General features: G+C 35.7%; 1 protein-coding gene across 2 annotated transcripts in view; it reads left to right on the top strand.

The window, feature by feature from the left end:
• Positions 1 to 21,182, top strand: part of LOC107457342 (sodium/potassium-transporting ATPase subunit alpha) — a 104,828-nt gene that overhangs the window by 76,270 nt on the left and 7,376 nt on the right. For both annotated transcript variants that reach the window (XM_071178023.1, XM_016075488.3), the window contains exons 5-17: positions 1,839 to 1,952; positions 4,633 to 4,885; positions 5,393 to 5,661; positions 5,813 to 6,011; positions 7,589 to 7,700; positions 8,417 to 8,549; positions 11,114 to 11,297; positions 12,435 to 12,610; positions 15,622 to 15,758; positions 16,981 to 17,300; positions 17,616 to 17,770; positions 18,841 to 18,935; positions 20,350 to 20,524. In XM_071178023.1, coding sequence (XP_071034124.1) covers positions 1,839 to 1,952; positions 4,633 to 4,885; positions 5,393 to 5,661; positions 5,813 to 6,011; positions 7,589 to 7,700; positions 8,417 to 8,549; positions 11,114 to 11,297; positions 12,435 to 12,610; positions 15,622 to 15,758; positions 16,981 to 17,300; positions 17,616 to 17,770; positions 18,841 to 18,935; positions 20,350 to 20,524 — 2,322 coding nt within the window. The remainder of the gene's footprint in view (positions 1 to 1,838; positions 1,953 to 4,632; positions 4,886 to 5,392; positions 5,662 to 5,812; positions 6,012 to 7,588; positions 7,701 to 8,416; positions 8,550 to 11,113; positions 11,298 to 12,434; positions 12,611 to 15,621; positions 15,759 to 16,980; positions 17,301 to 17,615; positions 17,771 to 18,840; positions 18,936 to 20,349; positions 20,525 to 21,182) is intronic.

Here is a 21,182-nt window from a genome sequence, read left to right as displayed (position 1 = left end):
CTGCTGTCAGTATGCGGGTCGGTGACCACTTGGATCAGCCTGCGTAGGGACCGAGGGTGTGCGATATGAGTCCTCGTTAAACTGTTCCACCGTAAAGCGCTCGACTTCGCGAGCAGGTCGTCGGGCTACCGAAGCGGGGGTGCCATCTCCTCCGCAGAGGATCAAAATTGTGATGGCATGTCTTCGGATCATCCTCCGGGATGTTTCCCAGACCGTCGCCAATAGCCCACTGTGCAGCTCTAGTGCGACGTAAGTGAACAACAACAGCAACTGCCTCGTAGGTTGGATATTTCTATCGACTACAACTTCGATGTGTCGGCCAGGTGGCCGAGCTGTTATCGTGCCTGACTGTAAAGCCAATGGATGTGGGTTCGAATCTCGCTCATGGCATCGATGTTTCTCTCTGTGTGTTCTTCTCTATTGTGTGATGTGTGTGGCTCATCCTATAAACTGGGATCTGTGGCAGTGTGGCGTGGGTAATGTTGCTGGCCTCCGTGACTTAGGTTCACTGGGTAACGTTTAAGGAGCAACACTTCCGGTATCTTCCGAGGTTAAGAACGAAGGTTCAGTGCCTGCCGTAAAAAATTTATGTAGTTTGTTTTGTTTAATAGAATTCTCTAAACAGAACCAGTAAGTCTTAGGACTGGGTTAGGGCTGTCAAGTTAGGAATAGGTTCAATATGCATTCAACTTTACTATTAAATTTACTCACTTGCTGTTTTTTCTTATGTTTCTTTAAAGAATTACTTTTATCAATTGTTTCATTAAATTTTAAGAGATTCAAATTTAAAAGAATTGTTTCTTCTACGTCTTTTAGTCATAAACTCTGCCCTTGTATTAAATATTTAATCCTTTTAGGTTTTATTCAGAAACCTGGTCATTCTTTGACCCGAGGTACCCAGGCAGTATGGAAGATTAAAATCTCAATGTGATTTTTTACAGAGCTTATCCATACTTATATAATCCGTACTCACTGTATTGGATTATTATTTGTGCTTGATCATATAGTCTGTAGAGTTCAAAGTTAAAACTTGTTTTCTAGTATCTCTCCACACAGGATCAAAAATCTATTCTGAAAATAATTTTTCGGGTGTTTCGAATTTGGTCTCAGGATCTCGCCTCAAACACGTTCAGTCAGCGGCTGGAAGGGCCCACTGTTAAATTTGCTCACATTGTGAAAATTCATAGCTGCAATTTTAAGATATTATGAGGAAAAAACTATAAACCGCCGAAAATTTAGCAGTTTTTTGGCTCTCAAAAGTTTAGCTCAAATCAGAAACCGCCCAAAAATCACATTATCTTTGTTTAGGGTGCCCTCAGTGATTTAAAGTCATTTCCAGCTTTCTGGGAGTTAATTTGAAGCATTGTGTTTTATCGATCTAATTTGACTGGGATAGTAAAAATAAGGAAGCTAAGCTGAATCCATCAAATTAAAATAGTGACTCTCTTAAAAGTAAAAAGAACATTGTTTTATGTTTAGCCTTTTATCGATAGAAAGTGCTAAAGGTTCAATCTATAGTGAAGGAAAGCATTCTGTCTTGTATATTTGTGAATGAAGGACTGAAATTTAAAAAAATTACAATAGTGAGTCAAATAAATCATATTTCATGTATAAACGTTGTGAATAAAAAGTACTACTGTTTTACAACCACGAGATGAGCACTCAGTCAAGTTGTTTTTAGGCTCATCTCGTAATTGCCAGACAGTAGCTACAATTATTCCCATATCATTCCCTACCATTCGGGTATCGGGAGCTTTTATTGAAGGCTTCTAAGATTTCAGGGTTAATATATTTTATTTATTTCTTGAAAGTAATGTAACTTTTTTTCTTCATTTCAGCTGTATTTAGGTATTGTGCTGTCCGTTGTGGTCATTGTAACCGGTGTATTTTCCTACTATCAAGAAGCTAAAAGTTCAAAAATTATGGAGTCTTTCAAAAATATGGTTCCTCAGGTAAACCTTCAACTTTGTATTAAAATGTGAAAATGAATTAAAACTGCAACTAGAGTATTTATAGAAGTTCACAGTGAAAAATAACACTAAACTCTACATTCAATTCGACGAGAAAATTTTAAAGCTTTGATATAGAAATACTCGTTTTTGCCGAAAAACTCGTTTTGTCAGAAGTTTGGGCAGCAAAGAAAACCGTTGAATTTTGGTGAGGGAGTTTTCAAAACAGTTTAATGAATAAAAAATATTTTTCATGGCCGTCTACTGCAGTTAGTTGTTGGGCTTTTTACTAGTTGAAGAAAAAAAACGATAAATTAAGAACAATGCATACATGCACTAAAATATGGCTTTTAAACTTGATTTTTCAGTCTGTAAATTATTATTTTTTTCGAATAGTTTTAGCCTTTATTGTTATAATATTCTTCTATTCATTTGATAGACCAGTATTCTTAATTTTTTTAACAGAATTCTTAATTATTTAGTTCCTAAATTCATCCTTTTAGTGTTTGTACATAAACAAGTCGAATTTTTTTAAAAGAAAAAAAGCAAACTGTATCGAGATTTCAGTTTTCCGACATGATCCTTCTTTACGATATTTTTCCGAGATTCTTAAATTACAACACAGTTTGTGGAGCTTATCCATAGTGGGTGATGTCGTTTACTTTTGGTATAAAAAAGTTAAACTCCGGTTCTTTTGCCATAAATTTTAGTATTTCATTCAATCTTCATTTAAAAAAATATCCCACCACACTTGCCTACGCAAAAAATGCATTAAGATTTCCATCTGCCTTATATTTCAACCTAATCATCAGCTATCATGCTGCATAACAGCTTCATCTTCTTGAAATGATTTCTAAAAGACAACATCTTCGATTTTCTAAAGAACAAAATCATTCTGCTTTTGAAGTTTTACCCTTTTTTTTCATGCAAACTAACGAGAACACCAGAAATGGACCCCTGACACATTCGGCTCCTCATTTACGCATGGAGTTAACAGTTAGTGTCGATAGATATTGCAAAGTGAAGCCGTCGAGAATAAAAACTGCCAAGCCCGTGTTGGCGATAAAACAGTATTTAGAACCTCTCATTAAGGGACACAGTCGGAACCAGAAATTGTGTCCCTTAGATAGATATGTCCCTCATTCAGAGAGGGAATGATAACTAAAAAAACTAATTTAATTAGTTTTCATTTTCAAAACTTTTGCTTTTTCTAGTAATAATATTCCATTTACATGAATAATTTTTGCTCGTACATAACAATTAATGAAAGATTTCTATATGAATTAATTGCTTTAGTTTTTCTAAATGTAACAGTTTTGAAACATTTGTTTTTTCTCTACCTATAAGCATATTACTTTCTTGGCATTTAAATATAAAAAATATTCATAAATCTATTCTACTTTAGATCTATTCTACTTCAGATCTATTCTACTTCAGATCTATTCTACTTCAGATCTATTCTACTTCAAGATTTTCCATTTCTACTTCATTCATTACATAATTCTTTTGATGTTTATCTTTTACTCTTTGAAGCCATTCTATGTATTGCGAATGGATAAGATACGTGTCCACTTCACAGCAGCTTTTGCAAGAATTAAAAACGATTTAAATTTTCATTCTAATGACATCGGACTGTTCTTTTGAATTAGCAATCCATCATCATCACTGGATTGTTCAGGCTTTTTTTTTCATTGAGCACTCTTCTCCCCTCCAATACCACCGAAGCAGTTTCTGGTTGGTGAGACACCTTCTCACCGCTTTCCTCTCACTTTACCCCGAAAAATTCTTTGAATCTGAAATTCCTATTGATTGTAACATTTAACGCGTTGTTCCCTCTTTCCTTGCTGCGAAATTTATCAAAAGAGGGAAGAGCACACTTAAGATATTTCAAGTTATATTTTACACTTTATACCACTTTCTGAAACTTTTAGTGCAACTTCAATAGTGTTCCCTATTAAGAAGTAAGCACACGAAGTCTTCTGCCCTAGTGGTTCCTCTAACTAAAAAGAAGCTGCAAACAACCCTTAGTCAGATGGTTCAGTCACATAATGATTCTCATACTACATCGTCCGTCTCGCAGACTGGCCTATCATTAACATGCTGCGGCCCTCGGCCTTTCCAGTCGGCCATGGCCAGATTTGGTAGAGGCCATCTTAAGCGTTTAAGATTTCAAAATGGGGAGAAGATTTTCCAACCTTGTTCCTGCTCACAACCTGCTAGTCCTGATCACCTTCTTTTTTGCCTTGGCGCTTCTTTTAAGCAGCTGCTGGTTGATCGGGACTTTTTATAGATATATGAGGAACGGACGCGACGGGGCCTTCTGGACCTGGTCTAGGCTTTCCTTCTCCAGGGGGAAGTGTAACAACAACATCAGCACACGAAGTCTTCCTTTTTAAAGAGACCGTGATCTGCAGAATTGTCCCATAAAAAGAGGGTGTCAATTATTTGGAGTTGTCCCTCACAGGAGATACGACTAATTATATCATCTAGATGATGAGCAAAAATTTTTTTTACTCAAATAATAGCCGTGTTTGTAACAAATAATGGATATTTTTTTAAAACTCTCCTTTTTTCTTTGTCATTTAAAAGGCTTAGTTTCCAAAGTGTTGCATGTAATGTTATGTGTATGTACTATCTTTTTTTTCTGGCGTGAATGCTGAAATAATGAATATATCTTTTTCAGTATGCAATCGTTCTAAGGGATGGTCAAAAGTTGACAATGACTGCAGAAGAGGTGGTGGTGGGTGACGTCGTTGAAGTGAAAGGAGGCGACAGGATTCCAGCTGACATGAGGATCATCAATTCCTCTGGATGCAAAGTGGACAATTCCTCGCTGACTGGAGAGTCTGAACCACAGACCAGAACACCCGAAGCATCAAATGATAATCCACTGGAAACTCGAAATCTGGCTTTTTTCTCCACCAATTGCGTTGAAGGTTCGTGTTTTTAAGCGTTAAACTGGGTTAGATACTTGAACATTTTTGATTTTATTAAAATTTTCAAGTCATGCTCTTTGTGAAAACGGACTAGACGAGTGTCGTTTTATTTGTGTAAAAAGAGGAAAAAAAATTTCTCTAGGTTTTCGAGGGTCTAATCTGATAATTCTTTCATTTTAAGAAAAACGCATCTATTTTCTGCAGGCGGCAATACTTTTTGTAAAATGAGTGAACCCTGATGATCATTATTTTGCACTTCACTAACTATTTAAGCATAAATATTTTCAGTTCTTTGCATCGAAGGTAAAAAAGGTTATTCAAAAATCTTCGAAATAAGGCTATTTTCTTAGACTTGGACCGTCAAAATCTGCTTGTGCTAACAGTGAAATAATTTTTATTAACATTTTACATGGACGCATTGTTGAATGATCTAAAAATAAATCTTAACTTTTTACATATATTTTTTCCTGAATGAGATTTGTATTTAATCATTCTTTTTTATCGCAGGCACTGCCAAGGGCATCGTTGTAAATACCGGTGATCGAACTGTGATGGGCCGTATTGCAAATCTGGCATCTGGCTTGGAAGTGGGAGACACCCCGATTGCCCGGGAAATCGAACACTTCATCCATCTGATCACAGGCGTCGCTGTCTTTCTCGGTGTGTCTTTCTTCATTATCGCTGCCATTCTAGGCTATTACTGGCTCGATGCCGTCATCTTCCTCATTGGTATCATCGTAGCCAACGTACCAGAAGGTCTACTGGCTACCGTAACTGTAAGTATCGTTGTATTTAGTGTTTCTTTTGAAACTGCGTTGGTTTCTTCCTAGAATTCTTGAATGACAAGCGTAACTTATCAACGCGCATCTTAAAAATAAGATCCAGGAGTTGATAAACTATTGTGATTCGATGATTTGTTTGTGACAGGTGTGCCTGACTTTGACTGCCAAGCGGATGGCTTCTAAGAATTGTCTCGTGAAAAATTTGGAGGCCGTGGAAACCCTGGGTTCCACCTCGACCATCTGCTCGGATAAGACTGGAACTCTCACCCAGAACAGGATGACCGTTGCCCACATGTGGTTCGATAATCAGATCATCGAAGCTGATACCACAGAAGATCAATCAGGTACTTTTACTTTGATAGTATTTACTGATATTGAAAACAATCGAACACTTGTGCAATCGTTTACTGTTTGTCTCAGATAGGTACTCTGACCGCCACAAAGTCTGCGGCAGTCTGGTGCTATGGAAACAAGAAGAGTGCATTTTATGGAGGGTAGCTTCGATAAAGAGGACTCCTTTTCTCTCGCCGAAACCAGTCCTAAAGAGGGTCCCGCTCCCCTACTTGAAATAATCATACCTCGTTACCATAGTCACCGCCACAGCTCCAGACGAATGTCTGGCAGAGTACCTATCTTAGACAAACAGTATGTCCACTTGAATGCAAACAATATTGTAATGTAAGTTGAACATGTACGCAGTCGAACATGCTACGAGTGATATTGCTTGCGATCGGACAACATAATCTTGAACATGTGGTTCTATAATCATTGAAACTGATACCACATAAGATCAATCGGCTACCAAGGTTAATAGCATTGATGGATTGATATATTTCAAGCAAAAGTAAAATAAGACAGCTGATTAGACAGAAAGTGTGGGGTGAAGTCTCTGACAGCTATCTTGCTTTCAGTATAAGCATTTTCCTCTATCTTTGTGACCAGGAAAGATCTTCACCCGGCTTTATTACGTAGCGAGTTCTTTTAGTTCCTTAGAGAAGAAAAAAAAAGTTCTTATCAAGATGTGGAAAGTGGCCTCCTTTAATTCAAAACAACGGTGAGACAAATCCTAAGTAAGTTTTGGTTATTAAGTCAGTTAAGGGTATTTTTCGAAATCCTTTCGCAAAGGAATTTTAAAAAAACATCCTCTCTTTCTAAAAATCGCTTTTTTTAAAAATTTCAAATTGACTAGTAGTCGAATATAAAACGAATATAGGGTTTCTTTAAAATTTAAAACAGACTAAAGATTTATTGGTTAAAAAATAATGAAATTCTATAAAATTATTTTACTTACGTTCATTAAATGAAGAAAAAAAATTACTTTCATAAAAAAATAAAAGAAGTATAAATTAAAAAATATATAAAAAGAGTAATTATTTTAATACGAAAAACCTCTATAAATTGCTTAATGAAAAGAAGATAAAAAACCTCGCAAAATACCAGAAGTCCTACTAAAATGTAATTTACCAGAAACGTCGTTAAATCATGGCGAAATAATGCATAGCGATCTCAATGAAGCATATAAGTCCCACTGAAACGTAAAATCCTCTCCAAATAAATAGATGCTAAAAGAAACAATTTATTGCGTTCTACATCCTGACGCTGATCCTCACATGAAATCGCTGATTCTGATTAAATTCTCCGCTTTTGTCATTTAGAATCACGAACCAAAGAGAACATAATCTTCACCACTCCACTCTTTACCCACCTCCGTTTCCATATATTGGGTAAATCTTGCTTTTTCCCCGCTCCAATTTATTTTGACTTTCACTAAATTGCAATGACAAGGGGGAAAAAAGCAAGATTTGCGGGAACTATAAAATGGAATGGAGGAAAATGTGGAGAGATGGAAAATCACGTAACTTTGACACACCTACAATCACTGATTCAACATCCATCACTTAATCTGACCGTTTCATTGCAGGTGTTCAATATGACAAATCATCTCCCGGATGGACCGCTTTGTCCAGAGCTGCTTTAATCTGCAGTAGGGCAGAGTTCAAACCTGGACAGGACAGCATTCACATTCTCAAGAGGTGAGTCTTCACTTTTCTTACTTGGGCAATATCGATAGGATACCTCCTTTTTAATTCCATTTCAGGTTTTGAAAACCGTTATTTTTCGTGACTCAGAGTGCGTAATAATATTTCCATTTGAAGCAGTATTGTTGGACCTGGTTCTTCGTTAATTACTATTTACAGTCAACTAAATAAATGCATAAGAAAGTACTTGAATAAGTTTTCGTACAATAATTTTCAATCGTACAATACCGTCTAAAAAATTTTTATAACTTCTTTACAGTTAACAAATATCATAAAGATATACTTTTTTTAGCCTACACATTAATTGCTAATTATTAAATAATGTAATTCAATCTTTTTATCAGCCTCTAATCTATAAAGTACTAATGAATGTTATTTTCATGAAAGACGCATTACGCGAAACTCTTTTTGTGCATGGTTCCACGTGAATGTCCTACAACGAACGAAATAAAATAATGCTAACAAAACTATTACGGGTCCAATGTGCTATTAAATATAACTATATATGTCAATTGATTGTTTTAATAAACTAGAAAATTCTACCTCGGTTCTTTATGAATGCAATCTCCTCAACATAAAAGTGACGAATCCCTATGATCGCAAAACGTATGCTGTAAAAGAGTATAATTACAGTTTATATTAACTTTAAATTTGCATGCCTTGGAAAATCTTTTTCTAATTTTATTTCATTCCACGTCTGACTTTGGCAGGGACTGCACCGGTGATGCTTCAGAATCCGCCATCTTGAAGTGCATGGAATTGGCTGTTGGAGACGTTGCCGGTTACAGAAGAAAGAATCCGAAAGTAGCCGAAATCCCTTTCAATTCAACCAACAAATATCACGTAAGTTAACAGAATATATTCGCTATAGCCTTTACCAATCTTTTGTTAATTCTCAAATTAAAATACTATCTTTAGACAATTTCTGCTTGTTCGAAACGGTTCCATTACTTTCGAAACGGTTCCATTCCATTACTACGGTTACATTAGTTTACCGTAACAGCTTTATTTCAATGGTAAACTTTTCCCTTTGTAATGAATTTGGACGCTGGCCATAAATGATAGAATTTTACAAAAAAAAACTGAAATACCCAACCAGCCTCCAAAAATGAAGATCTTACACTCTCAGGCAAAAAGGCCCAGATACTATTGTAAAGCTGTCTCGTGGGAACTTTGCTGTCGCATACACCGATGGTTCCTCTGATAGCTTCCTCAACAGAGGCGTTCTCTTTATCCTTTCAGGAGGTGAGCAATCTAAACATCAAATCAGTACAGGTCAAATTGCCTCCAATTTCACCTGCGAGCTTCTGGCTATTAAAGAAGCCATAAACTTCTACTTGACCAACTTTCTAGCTCTAGACTTTTCAGAAGAATCAGTCGCTTTCTCTGGCATCAGCCTTACAATCAATCTACTACATCAGCTACATTACAGGGGAAATTACTATGTACTACAATGCATACCAGCTCATGCAGATATAAAGAGCAACGAATGTGCTGATCTTTTGACCAAAGAAGCCCGTGGCAACTGCCAATCCAATAAAGACATCACCCTCGCTGATGCAAATCCTGTAGCTAAATGAAGATTAACAGGTTCACCAGGAAACCATTTATCACAGACTTTGATTGTCCTAGAGAAATCTACATTAACCTGACTAAGGACAAAACATGAGCATGAAAATCCATCCCGATAATAGAAGATCATATATCAACAGCAAGAACTGCCCAGATTCCCAACTAACACCAAAACATATCTTTAAATGCCCAATTTTTTTCTGTAAGTGTTTTAAAGCTCGATATGCTGCCACTTAAGGAACCATTTCGGGAGATTCCTTATAGCACCGACGCACCAGAGCTGGCGGCTGCAGTTAACCGCTCCATTAATGGCATCTAGTTTACAACCTTCATCCATGGACACTACAAAAGCAACAACTGAAAAACCAGAATATGCAAGAATAATCTTGGCGTTCAATAATTTTTTTAGATATACACAATCTCTCACACCGCTTACCAGGTCGCGTTCATTTCAGCGACAACCACTTCCTCGACAGGACGCTTCATCAAAACTACTTCATCGACTTGGTCATTTAGCCAACAAGGTGTATGACGAAATCTGTAATCAGAAAGTTGTCATCAAGTTTATGTTGGTGTTTTTGTACTTCTGTCTTCCTGTAAAAAAAGTGTTTGTCCATTATTCTGGTAACTTTTAATGGCAGCACCAAAATCTGACTAACATCATAGACTTTAGATAAATTAACAACTTAAAAACCATATATACCTTTTCTGCAGACTGTTATTGAAATATTTCCTACATTTAAAATACTTGTCATGAATGAGTTTGAAAAGTGTAAGCGCTCCTTCTGTTACACTCATGGCGGAGAGCTGGAGGTTGTAAGTTCGATCCTCGCAGTCTAGAAAGCATACGTCTATACGCAGCAAAGTGTTGGTTTAGTCTATCGTGGCTAAAAGTCATATCGTTGGTCATGGTGTGGAAGTTCAAACAGAGGCATACCAGCTCAGCGACATTCCCTGACAGTTTAAATAGAGCCCTAGAAAACTGTGTGTTTGTTCATGGCTGGTTGGAGTGTTTTAAAATATGAATCAATAATATTTAAAAGCAAAATTCAAATCTAAGGAAATCCGTTAAATCGGAGTGTTGAAATGCGTTCAACGCAAGGAATATTTTTATCATATTAGATCTGAAGAAGAATTTCTACGCAATAAGAATTTCGCTGTGTGTTGGCGTTTAAGATCTAAATATCCTTCTCTTGTATTTGCAGCTCGCCCTAGAACACATTTTTGAGAATCTTAAAGTTTTTGCTACAGCTATGTTTTAAGAGCTTCGTTTAAAGCATATTCAACATAATTTTGATTCGAACTTGTTCATAGAACTAATGCTCATGATATGTTATCAAATTTACTTAAAGAGCTCACGTGAATTGATTTTGTTATTAAATACTACTTTTCTCTTCAGAAATCTTAGTTTGTTGGTATGAAAATCGCAAAATCTATAATCTGGAGAAAAAAAGATATTGAAATCATTCAGAAGTATTTAACTGCGTAAAAAAATCGCATTACAAAACTTTGAGATGTCAAATATTTCTCCCGCAATTAAGCAAAGAAAACTAAGTGGACACTTTTGTATGGTTGATAATTCATGAATACAGCTTTATTGTGATAATGAATCTCGTTGTTGAGTGTTAAATGAATGGGCATACTAGTGAAGGTTGGATTTAAAATGCTCCTACCCTGTGTTGTTGTTGCTTTTATAGGGGGTTCTTTTATTACGAAAAAAACAGTCCTCCGGCTAGCGATCTGTCCACCTTTTTCTGTTTTCTCTCAGATTAATGTTTATTACTTAGCTTTATTGGTAATGTCTGTTCATGGTGCTATTATTGAAATGTTTGCAGGTGACCATCCACGAGATCCAGGATGGAGGTTACCTGCTGTGCATGAAGGGTGCCCCAGAGAGAATCCTCGAGAGGTGCTCAACCATCTTCATCAACGGAAAGGACAAGATTCTGGACGACGAAATGAAAGACGCCTTTAACAATGCGTACCTCGAGCTGGGAGGACTCGGAGAAAGAGTCATCGGTACAGTTCCATCACTTTTCTTTTTTATTAATTTAAAAAAAATTTAGTGTCTGAATTCAAAACATAAAATAAAATCTTTTACTTGAGCATATTTGGGCATGATACGTCTTGCAAAATCACCTTTGAAACTCCCTTTTACAAAATTTCTTTTTCCATTACTTTATTTAAAAAATATTTCGTCAAATCATAGTCTAATGAAGTTAATGGTTCGTCAAAATCACGTGGAAAAGCATTGCAGTAGTTGCAGAAGAAAAATCGCTTAAATTGCGATGAAATCAGCATGAATAAAGCGTGTCAATAAGTAATTATTTGAATGCATTATTTAAAATTCGCATGTCGTAATTAAATTCCGAATTTTTAAGACCACGTGAAAATCTAAAGCAATAATTGCCGAAAAATCGTTGCAAAACAACTTGGATTTATGATGAAATCGGTATGAACAAAGCTTGTCAAAAAGAGGTAATTTAAACGTGCGATTTGAAACTCACGTGTTGTAATGATCTCTAAGTAAAAATTTGGCATTTTCAAAATCATGTGGAAAAGCGTAGAAAAATCTGTCATTTAAAGGAAAGTTTAAGAAAAAAATCTTTTCGTTTTGCGATGAAATCGGCGGAAATAAACAGTGCGCTATTAAAATATATGAAATATTAAATGCACGATTTAAAACTCACAAGTTGTAATATCGTATTAAATGTATCGGACTTTTTAAAAACCTCGCCGAATTTTGTAAACAAGCTCGCTATAAAAAAGGATCGAAAAATCACTTTGATTTAAGATGAAATCGGCAAAAATAAAGCGAGACAGAAAGTGATTACTCAAATTTTCGAAATTCGCGTATCTTAAAAGTATTGGTTTTTTTTAAAAAAATCATGCAAAATTACGACGCAAAAAGCGATCGAAAAACAGATTAACAATAGAATCTATGTAAATTGCGCTCGTCAGAAAGTGATGACTCAAACGTGCAATTCAAAATTTTCCAGAAACTTTTGCTGGTAGCACAACAACAGGCGACGGGCCGCAGGTTGTGCCAAAATGAAATGTAAAGGGAACATTAATAATTGCAAGAACAACGCCATACTTATAAATTGTTTTACAATGATAAATAAAGTGTTGCTAAATGTGTGTTGTGTTGCGTAGGTTTCTGCGACCTGCCATTACCGTCCGACAAGTATCCCCATGGTTATCCGTTCGACGCGGAGGAACAGAATTTCCCACTCAACGACCTCCGCTTTATCGGACTTATAGCCATGATTGATCCTCCCAGGGCTGCTGTGCCGGACGCCGTCGCAAAGTGCCGAAGTGCCGGAATCAAGGTACTATTTTATATTCTCTCTCTATATCTGCAAAATAAGATGTTTTTAATAATTCCTGTTGACATGTAACGTAATGATTTCTTTGTTAAAGTGGTCTGGGAATTTCTTTCATCCAAAATTTGCTAGATTTTCAAAGTGCCGTGATACGACGACTTTGAATATTTAGAATGGTTTCTAAACTAACGTTAACAATCGGTTAATTTTCAAGAAAACGGTAATAAAAGTGCCTATTTTTTTTATCCCTGAAAATTGATTTGTGCTGATATCTTGTTTAAAATAAACTAACTATCTACAATTGCCTTAAAAATATTCTGGTACTGCTATCTGGTGTGTAAAATGAGAAATAAAATGTTTTCCTGGGCGAAAGAAATGAATTAGTTTTATTCTTATTGGTGCGTTACGACTGAGCACTCCAGCCCGGAAATATCACGGGATCGAGAAGGAAGGGGTTAAAGGTAGCTACCAGGATTCGCTACAAACTACTATTTTCTTTTATCGCACTACTCACTACACAACTCTTTTGAAAAAGTCCTTCCTGCCCATCTTTTTTGTTTCAACATTGTTGACTCAACTATAGTTCGGTTGAGTGTTTTGCACTTTCTTCCTGTAGAAGTAATAAATCTAGAAAAAACTTTCTCCAGAAAAAAAAAATTTTGGAAATTGACAAGCATTTTAGTCATTCTTTGCTAAATTTTTAACATTTTTTAAAATTAAAATTAATTCAAAATTTAAAATAAAACGATTATGTGTAAAATATACTGGGGAAATAAATTAATAGAATTTGCATAATTTATCGAATTTCACGAAAAGAACTGAACTGAATGTAAAACCACTGCTTCTAGGAAAAAATGCAAGACTTGTACATCAAATACCTAAGCATACACGTGTGTGTAGGAGGAACCAGTAGAGAGAAACAGGCTTTATAAGTGCGAGAAAGTTAAGATACATTTCGTTCTCTAGCACACCTCGGCGAATTTCTTGGTGTTATTTTACAGCAATAGGTAAAATTCAGATTGCAACAGTAAAAATGAGTAACCACCAACGCATAGAAGATAGGATGAAGTGACGAATTGTGGGGAGGCTAGAAGCAGGCCAATCTCAGGTCTAGATTTGTAGAGTGTGCAATTTAACGCCCAACGTCGTGCGTAACTTATGGAAACAGATCTGGATACTGGATCCATCGAGAAAAAGTCTGGGAAAGATGGTCCAAGAGTCACGACGGCCAGAGAAGATCGCCATTTGTCCATTATAGCCACGCGTAGCAGAGGGGCTACAGCTTCTTACTTCTCGTCATTTCTATGCAGCCACAGGAACCCGCGTATCAAGGGTGATTGTTTCCAAACTACTTCATGAGGCCAGGATAGCCTGGTTGGTAGAGCTCTGGGCCCATGTCCAAGAGATATTGGGTTCAATCCCCACCGGCCGAAGACTCCCCGTGTAGTAAATGGTGACTGCTGCACGTTAAATATGCCGAGTCACAAAGTCCTCCATGTTCCAATAACAAATCAAACCTCTGGGGGTACTGATCCAGGATTTTCCTTGTATTCTGGATTGGTTCAAAATTACAAGGCTACGGAGTTGAACATTAGCAGTCGTAAACTCAAAATTGGGTCGGGGGTTCAACGACGGTTATAAAATGAACTGCTTCTTGAGAGAGGGTAGTTTGCAAGAAGACCTGATGTTTGCGTCCCGCTCACTTCTACGAACAGGAATGTCCCTTCAGCATCGTGCACAGAGCATAGATATTGAAGTATAGATCAGTAGGCCACCGTTCTCTTCACTTATGAGTTCTGGTTCAGCCTAAATACCAAAGACCCACTACCTACCCTCGAATGTCCGTGAAATCGACCGGTCCGAGCAGGTTTAATGGTCTGGGCAGGGATGTTGGATGTCCTCACACCTCTCCATGTCCTTGTAAGAGGGTCTGTGACTTGTGTGACGTATAGGGATGACTCTTGGAGTCCAACGCTCGCTTTTTCGGGGGTGCAGTTGGCCCTGAGTTCATTTTAATGGACGATTTCTGGTTGACGAATATCTAGAGAGTGAGGACATTCGCCTGATGGATTGACCAGCTAGATCTTCAGACCTCGACCCTATGGATCATATCAGAGCCGCTCTGGGGAGGGCAATTACAACTCGCTACCCCAGAACCACCCAAAGAATGTAAACAGCGTTGCTGAAAGAGTGGGACCAATTGCCAGAGGAAATGATAAACAGCCTTATTTCAAGTATAAAATCACGCTGCAAGGCTTGTATATCTGTAAGAGGGGACCATACCCCCTATTAACTCTTTTTTTTTATTACTTATTCTGTAACCGCTGTTTCATACCTTCCGACTCCAACGAGTGTTAAGCACGATCATGCGTGTCTATTACAATTGTTGAATGATTATTTGTTTTGTATTGTATCAATGTATGTATACATATCAAAATTTCATTAAAATCGGTTCAGTAGTTCTAGAGATAATCAACAAATTCTCTTTATTTCTCACACCAGTGTATATGAATCTACTGTATCAACTAACTGTTTCCTTAAAATAAGTGTTGCAAGAGGCCGCTGAGACTCTCGTATGGGCATGGCCAGGAGAAACGTTTAGTAAAGCGTCGGGGTGACGTGATTGTCCTTAAGTGTTGATCTTAATTATTAAAGAAACATGGTAATTCAAATATATAGCACTTATGTTTGTGGCATCCATAAACTAAAAATGACACATTTCCATCTAAAAGGAATGTTTATTCAGAAAAAAATTCTGATTTTACAACTTAAATTATCTTTTGCTCATATTATTTGACGTGGAATCATTGAGTCATTAAACGTGAAAATGCGATCATTATTCAGATTGCATACTTTGCATTGAAACAGTCAGTTGTATATCATGTAATTCAATTATTTTCTTTTAAATGTAGTTTGCTTAACTGTTTTCTGTCTCCAGTTTTTAAGAAAGCATTCATCCAGAGTTGTTTAATGTTTTTTTTTATTATCATGAAATGATGAATGTGTTTAAATGATAGGTAATTATGGTGACCGGTGATCATCCCATCACTGCGGCTGCCATTGCAAAATCTGTGGGCATCATCTCTGAAGGAAATGAGACCGTTGAAGATATTGCCATGAGACTAGACGTTCCCATTGAAGAAGTCGATCCTAGGTACCTTAATTTGAATATATTTTTAATAATCTTTTAAATTATTTTTTCAATTATTATTTTTGAGTAATTTATTCCTTTGCGGCTAATATTTTAGTAGTGACACACACGAGATAGCAAAAATGCTCACGACACATTACCACACTTTTGAAAATTCCATTTTTGAAATTTTTAGCTCTGTTGCCATTCACGGAGAAAAAAGCTCTTTACACAGTCTATTCACAGCAAAGGTATTTCCCCTCACCCTAGGTGTAATCGGTATATCTCAGGTTCAGGTTTGTTTTCCTCACATCAGGTTTACCTTGCGTTGCTGCATCTTCTCTTGACACTTTCATTTAAAGTTAACAATGTCTTGTGGGCGTTTATAAGTTTGTACAGTAAGTCTTGATGTTAAACATTTGTATATTAATACATTAATGACAATACTATATCAAATTGTTCTTCGCACATATCTCTTAAAATGTCATCCAATAGCTCTGACATTACACGAATAAATAACGTTCACGGCGATGATGTTCTGAAAATGCAGTAACGTAACTTTTTTTTAGATATAGAGATTTGATGAAATAAAGCGTTGAGTCATGCAAATTTTTATCAATTTTCCGAATGAAACAAAGTATTATTGGAAAATAAATTCTTATTAATTTCATAAAATTATTAGAGAATCATAATTAAAGTAAAATACAGAAGTAAATCAAAATCGGTGAAATCAGACTTCATTAGAAGATACTCTGCATGCATATATGAGGGAACTTTTACGTAAATAACAGTTGGAAAAAGTTTTCGTAATCCGGAACTTTAGTTAGTGACTGATGCTCGTTAAAATTCTGTCGAGTCGTAAACCCCTCCATGTTCCCATAACAAATCAATACCTCTGGGGGTACTGGATTGGAGATCGATCGTTCTCTGATTCAGGTCAAAATTACGATCTGTGGATGAATGAATGGATGTATGAATGAGATAGAGCCTCATAAACAAATGTGACGTATGATGTGGCAGAAGTCGAATTCTTGGCCATAGATGGCACCACTGAAAAACAAGAATCGTACTCGCTGCCTTAAATTTGCTGGGTTTCACCAAGCAAGCTTGCCCGTGTGGCAAGTGGCATTAAAACCAACCAACTGATTTTTTACTTTAACAATTTTATTTAAGAATATGATTGATTGTTTAAAATTAATTTATTTCTACACAAATGATTAAAATTATTTTTCTTTACAAAATCTAGGGATGCGAAAGCAGCCGTCGTCCATGGAGGGCAGCTAAGAGAGATGTCTGCCGATGAGTTGGACGAACTGCTGAGAGAACATACAGAGATTGTGTTTGCCCGAACATCTCCCCAACAGAAACTGATCATAGTAGAAGGGTGTCAGAGACAGGGGGCCATTGTTGCTGTCACGGGTGACGGAGTGAACGACTCCCCTGCCCTCAAAAAGGCTGACATTGGTGTGGCCATGGGCATCTCTGGCAGTGACGTCAGCAAGCAAGCAGCAGACATGATTCTTCTCGATGACAACTTTGCATCCATTGTCACTGGTGTGGAAGAAGGTATTGCTTTCACGCAATTTTTCCATTTAAAATATATTTGTTATCGAAAACTCATGGAACTGTAAAAAATGTTAGAGCATTTCAACGCCAAAAATTGTGGCAACCACTTAAGTGGTGTAGTGAAATACCCAACATATAACTCTAGATGATACAGAAAATCTATAGTATTTTAAAGACGTTCTGTGGTCTAATTTTTCATTGCTTGAAAAGTTACACCATCTGAGCATTTTTACGTGTAGTTAATTTCTTTTTCAGCAAGAAGTCATTGGAGAGAAAAAATTGTTTCATTTTTTAAAATATTTGTTATTTTGGTAGGTCGCCTGATTTTCGACAACTTGAAAAAATCCATCGCTTACACCCTGACTAGTAATATTCCTGAGATTACTCCCTTCTTGGTTTTCATCCTGGCTGACATACCCTTACCTCTCGGAACAGTCACCATCCTCTGCATTGATTTGGGCACTGACATGGTAAGACAATTTATTAATTTTTTGACTCTTCGCAAGTAAATACAGAAAATGTATTTACTAGTCGCCTTTACAAATTCATTACATTGTCCTTTCCCTGCTCGAACGCAACGCTTCTCAACGCGCAAATTTGTCAACTCGTGGATAAATGAAACCAAAAAAATTTACTAGTCTGCGCCAATTACATGATGATAATTTATGGGAGCATATTTTTGGCAAATATTGTATTTGCACCTAAATAACCCATTGGTAGCAAGATCTGAAAATGAAGCTTTTTAAATTTTTCCATTTGCTTCATTTAAGAGCACGTGGTCTAAATTTGACTCTTATCTTGGTTAAAACGTGTCATGTAGCATCTCTGGCAATTAGCTAATCACCCATTATTTACCCCCACAGCTTCAAATATGGAAACTAAACTTTTTAAGTTTTTCTTTTTACCTGATGGAGAACAAATCATCCATATTTCAGAATTTTTTTCCTTGTAAAAGCGTGTTAGCATTGTCAGTTAGGCTAACCCTTAATTACCCCAATAATTATAAAAAATCTAAACTAATCTTTTTACTTTTCTTTATAACTTAAAGAACGCAATGGACTAAATTTCAGACTTCTTTATCAGTAAAAACATGTTAAAACATCACTGTCAATTAGGCTAAGTATTTCTAATGGCTCTAATTATCACGATTATTTCAAAATATTCTGATAATTACAAAACATTGAAATAAAGCGCTTTCTATTTTGCTTTTCTATTTATTTTTCAACGAACACAAGATTCAAGTTAGAGACTTCAGACTTAATAAAAATTTGATATTTATCATTACTGTCAATTAGGCTAATTAACCCTAATCATCCAATAATTTCAAAATATCGAAATTAAATTTTTTTTAGTTTTCCGGTGGCGACTTTTTTTTCGCTTGCGCGGAAGAAATACCCTTCAAGCATTGACTTTATTTCAATACCACCTCATTCGGTGATTCTTTGTGTTATTTTCTTTTAAAAGGTTAATCGTTTATCTCTTGTTTAAATTTTGTTGCTACTTGAAGTGAGTTAAGTATTTTTATTCTTTTTTTGAAAAGGTCCCTGCCATCTCCCTAGCTTACGAGAAGGCAGAAAGTGACATTATGAAGAGGCAACCGAGAAATCCCCAAAAGGACAAACTCGTCAATGAAAGGTAAAAAGCCTATCTATTTTTTTATCTAAAAGAACTGGTAGAACTTAGGGATCGTTCACACCGCATGCGATTCACGCACCTCCAATCACTGTAGTGAGAAAAGAATATATTTAGCCTATTGGCTATCGAAACAGGCTAAAGGTGGCTCGTAACAGCACTCTTAACCCATGGTAAACACTAGACATGTTTTATCAGTAGCGTTCGGATAGCTATAGGAGTAAGAAGTACGTCCATTTCTGTCTTCATTTTCAAACAGATTAAAAAACTTCAGCTTTGAAATTATATGAAACTTAAAACTGCATAAAACAAAGTGCTTAATGTAGGCATTATGAAAATTTCAAAATATATTTTTGATATTTTGAATGCGAAAAATATTATGGAAAAAGGAAAATTTGTAACACATTCCATATATCTGAACAGAGGAGGAGAAAGAAAGGAGTAGGCACTAGACATAGAACCAGTCTTCTCCCCAGATGGCGCATTCGTAAGTTGCGATCCAAAATTCGGTTCTCATTTTCCTTCGACAGCGATCAAAAATTCGTAAATATCATGCAGTGAGTCAAAAGGGAGGAAAAATTGTCAACCATAACACAGTAAAGCGTGTAGATTTTATAATAGGCGATCGAAAACACTCGAAAACGCCATCTGGGAAGAAGACTGGTTCCATGCCATTAACCCTTCTCCCTTCCCTCTCCTCCTCTTTTCAGTTGTATAGGAATGTACTACGATATTTTTCCTTTTCTTTATATTTTTAGCGTTTAATTTTTAAGAAAAAAATTTTCAAATTTTCATGGTGCCTTCTTCTAGAACTATGTTGAATGTAGTTTTCAGTTCCATATAGTTTCCTAATTTAAAAGATTCTAATCTATTTGAAAACCAAGACGGAAACTAACGTGCTCCTTCTTTTATGACTCTCCACACGCTAATGGTGAAAACATGCGAAGTGTTGCCATAAGTAGAGAGTTCTGCTCTACGCCATCTGTAGCCCATTTCGATCGCCAATAAATTTTTTCTTGTAAATTTTAATTTATTATTGAGGTTTTTATAACTGATTTATTAAACATTAATTCGAAATAGGTCATGTTCGTCGATTCGATAATTTTGTGTAATAAGCATATTATGTGTTAAGAAATTAAAAAATATATATATACAAAATTCAAATTTTTTTCAGTTCTAAGGAAATAAAATAATTTCTCGAATAGATGTTAATTCATATTTTAAAATTTTAGAACGAAGTCTAATTGTATCATGACATCATAGAATGCAAATACCTTAACTGTTGTTTAGTCTTTATATTTCAAATGTACTTTAAAATTTTTGTGAAAATTATTACGATGTAATTATGACCAATAATAAGGAATGTTGAGGTTTATTTTTAATATTATTTGATAAAGAGAGAACAACATTTTGATAGGTTGATCTCTATGGCGTATGGGCAGATTGGTTTTATGCAGGCTGCGGCCGGATTCTTCGTATATTTTGTGATAATGGCAGAGAATGGATTCTGGCCTTCAAGGTTGCTGGGATTGAGAAGTGAATGGGACTCTAAATCGGTCAACGATTTGGCAGACTCCTACGGACAAGAATGGGTAAGACTCTGACCTATGAATGTTTAACCTTATTTACATTAGAATTTGAAATACTAATAAAGTTTTAAATGTGCTTACCAACTCCATGATTGCTTCACATTTGTTTTTTATTTTCTTTCTTTTTTTAGAAATGTCTGCTTTTTTCAAATAATTTTTAATAAACATAAAGTTGCCATAATTGTATACAACAATTTTTTTTGAATTGTTAATCATAAATGAGAGATTGCCTTGATTGGAAAAATAGTCAACGGTACTTGTAAAAGAAAATTTTGCCTTAGTGAAAAAAAAAACTATATATAACGATAATCTTATTATTATAACAGTAACTTTATTAATTTTATTAACAGTTAATTTTTACAGAGAGATTTAAAACAGATCTTTTTAAAGTGTTTCATATTTTTAAGAATTTTATTTTAAAATCCTGAGTTATATCTGGCAACATCTAACCTCACTTTCTCTTTTTTTTTTAATGTTAGTTACGACACCAATTAAAGCACAAACTTATAAAATAAAGGTCTCAAATAGATAAATTTTCCTACATAGAATAGTCATTATTTAAAACAAAAATCACGAAACTTTTTTTTAATTGCTATAACTTTTGAACGAAATGGATTTTCTTAAAAACACGCGTTAGCTTTACAAATTAAAATGCCCTTTT

The sequence above is a fragment of the Parasteatoda tepidariorum genome, chromosome 1 (genome assembly GCF_043381705.1).
Source record: "Parasteatoda tepidariorum isolate YZ-2023 chromosome 1, CAS_Ptep_4.0, whole genome shotgun sequence".
Lineage (NCBI taxonomy): Eukaryota > Metazoa > Arthropoda > Arachnida > Araneae > Theridiidae > Parasteatoda > Parasteatoda tepidariorum.
This window is presented reverse-complemented; position numbering and strand designations above follow the sequence as displayed.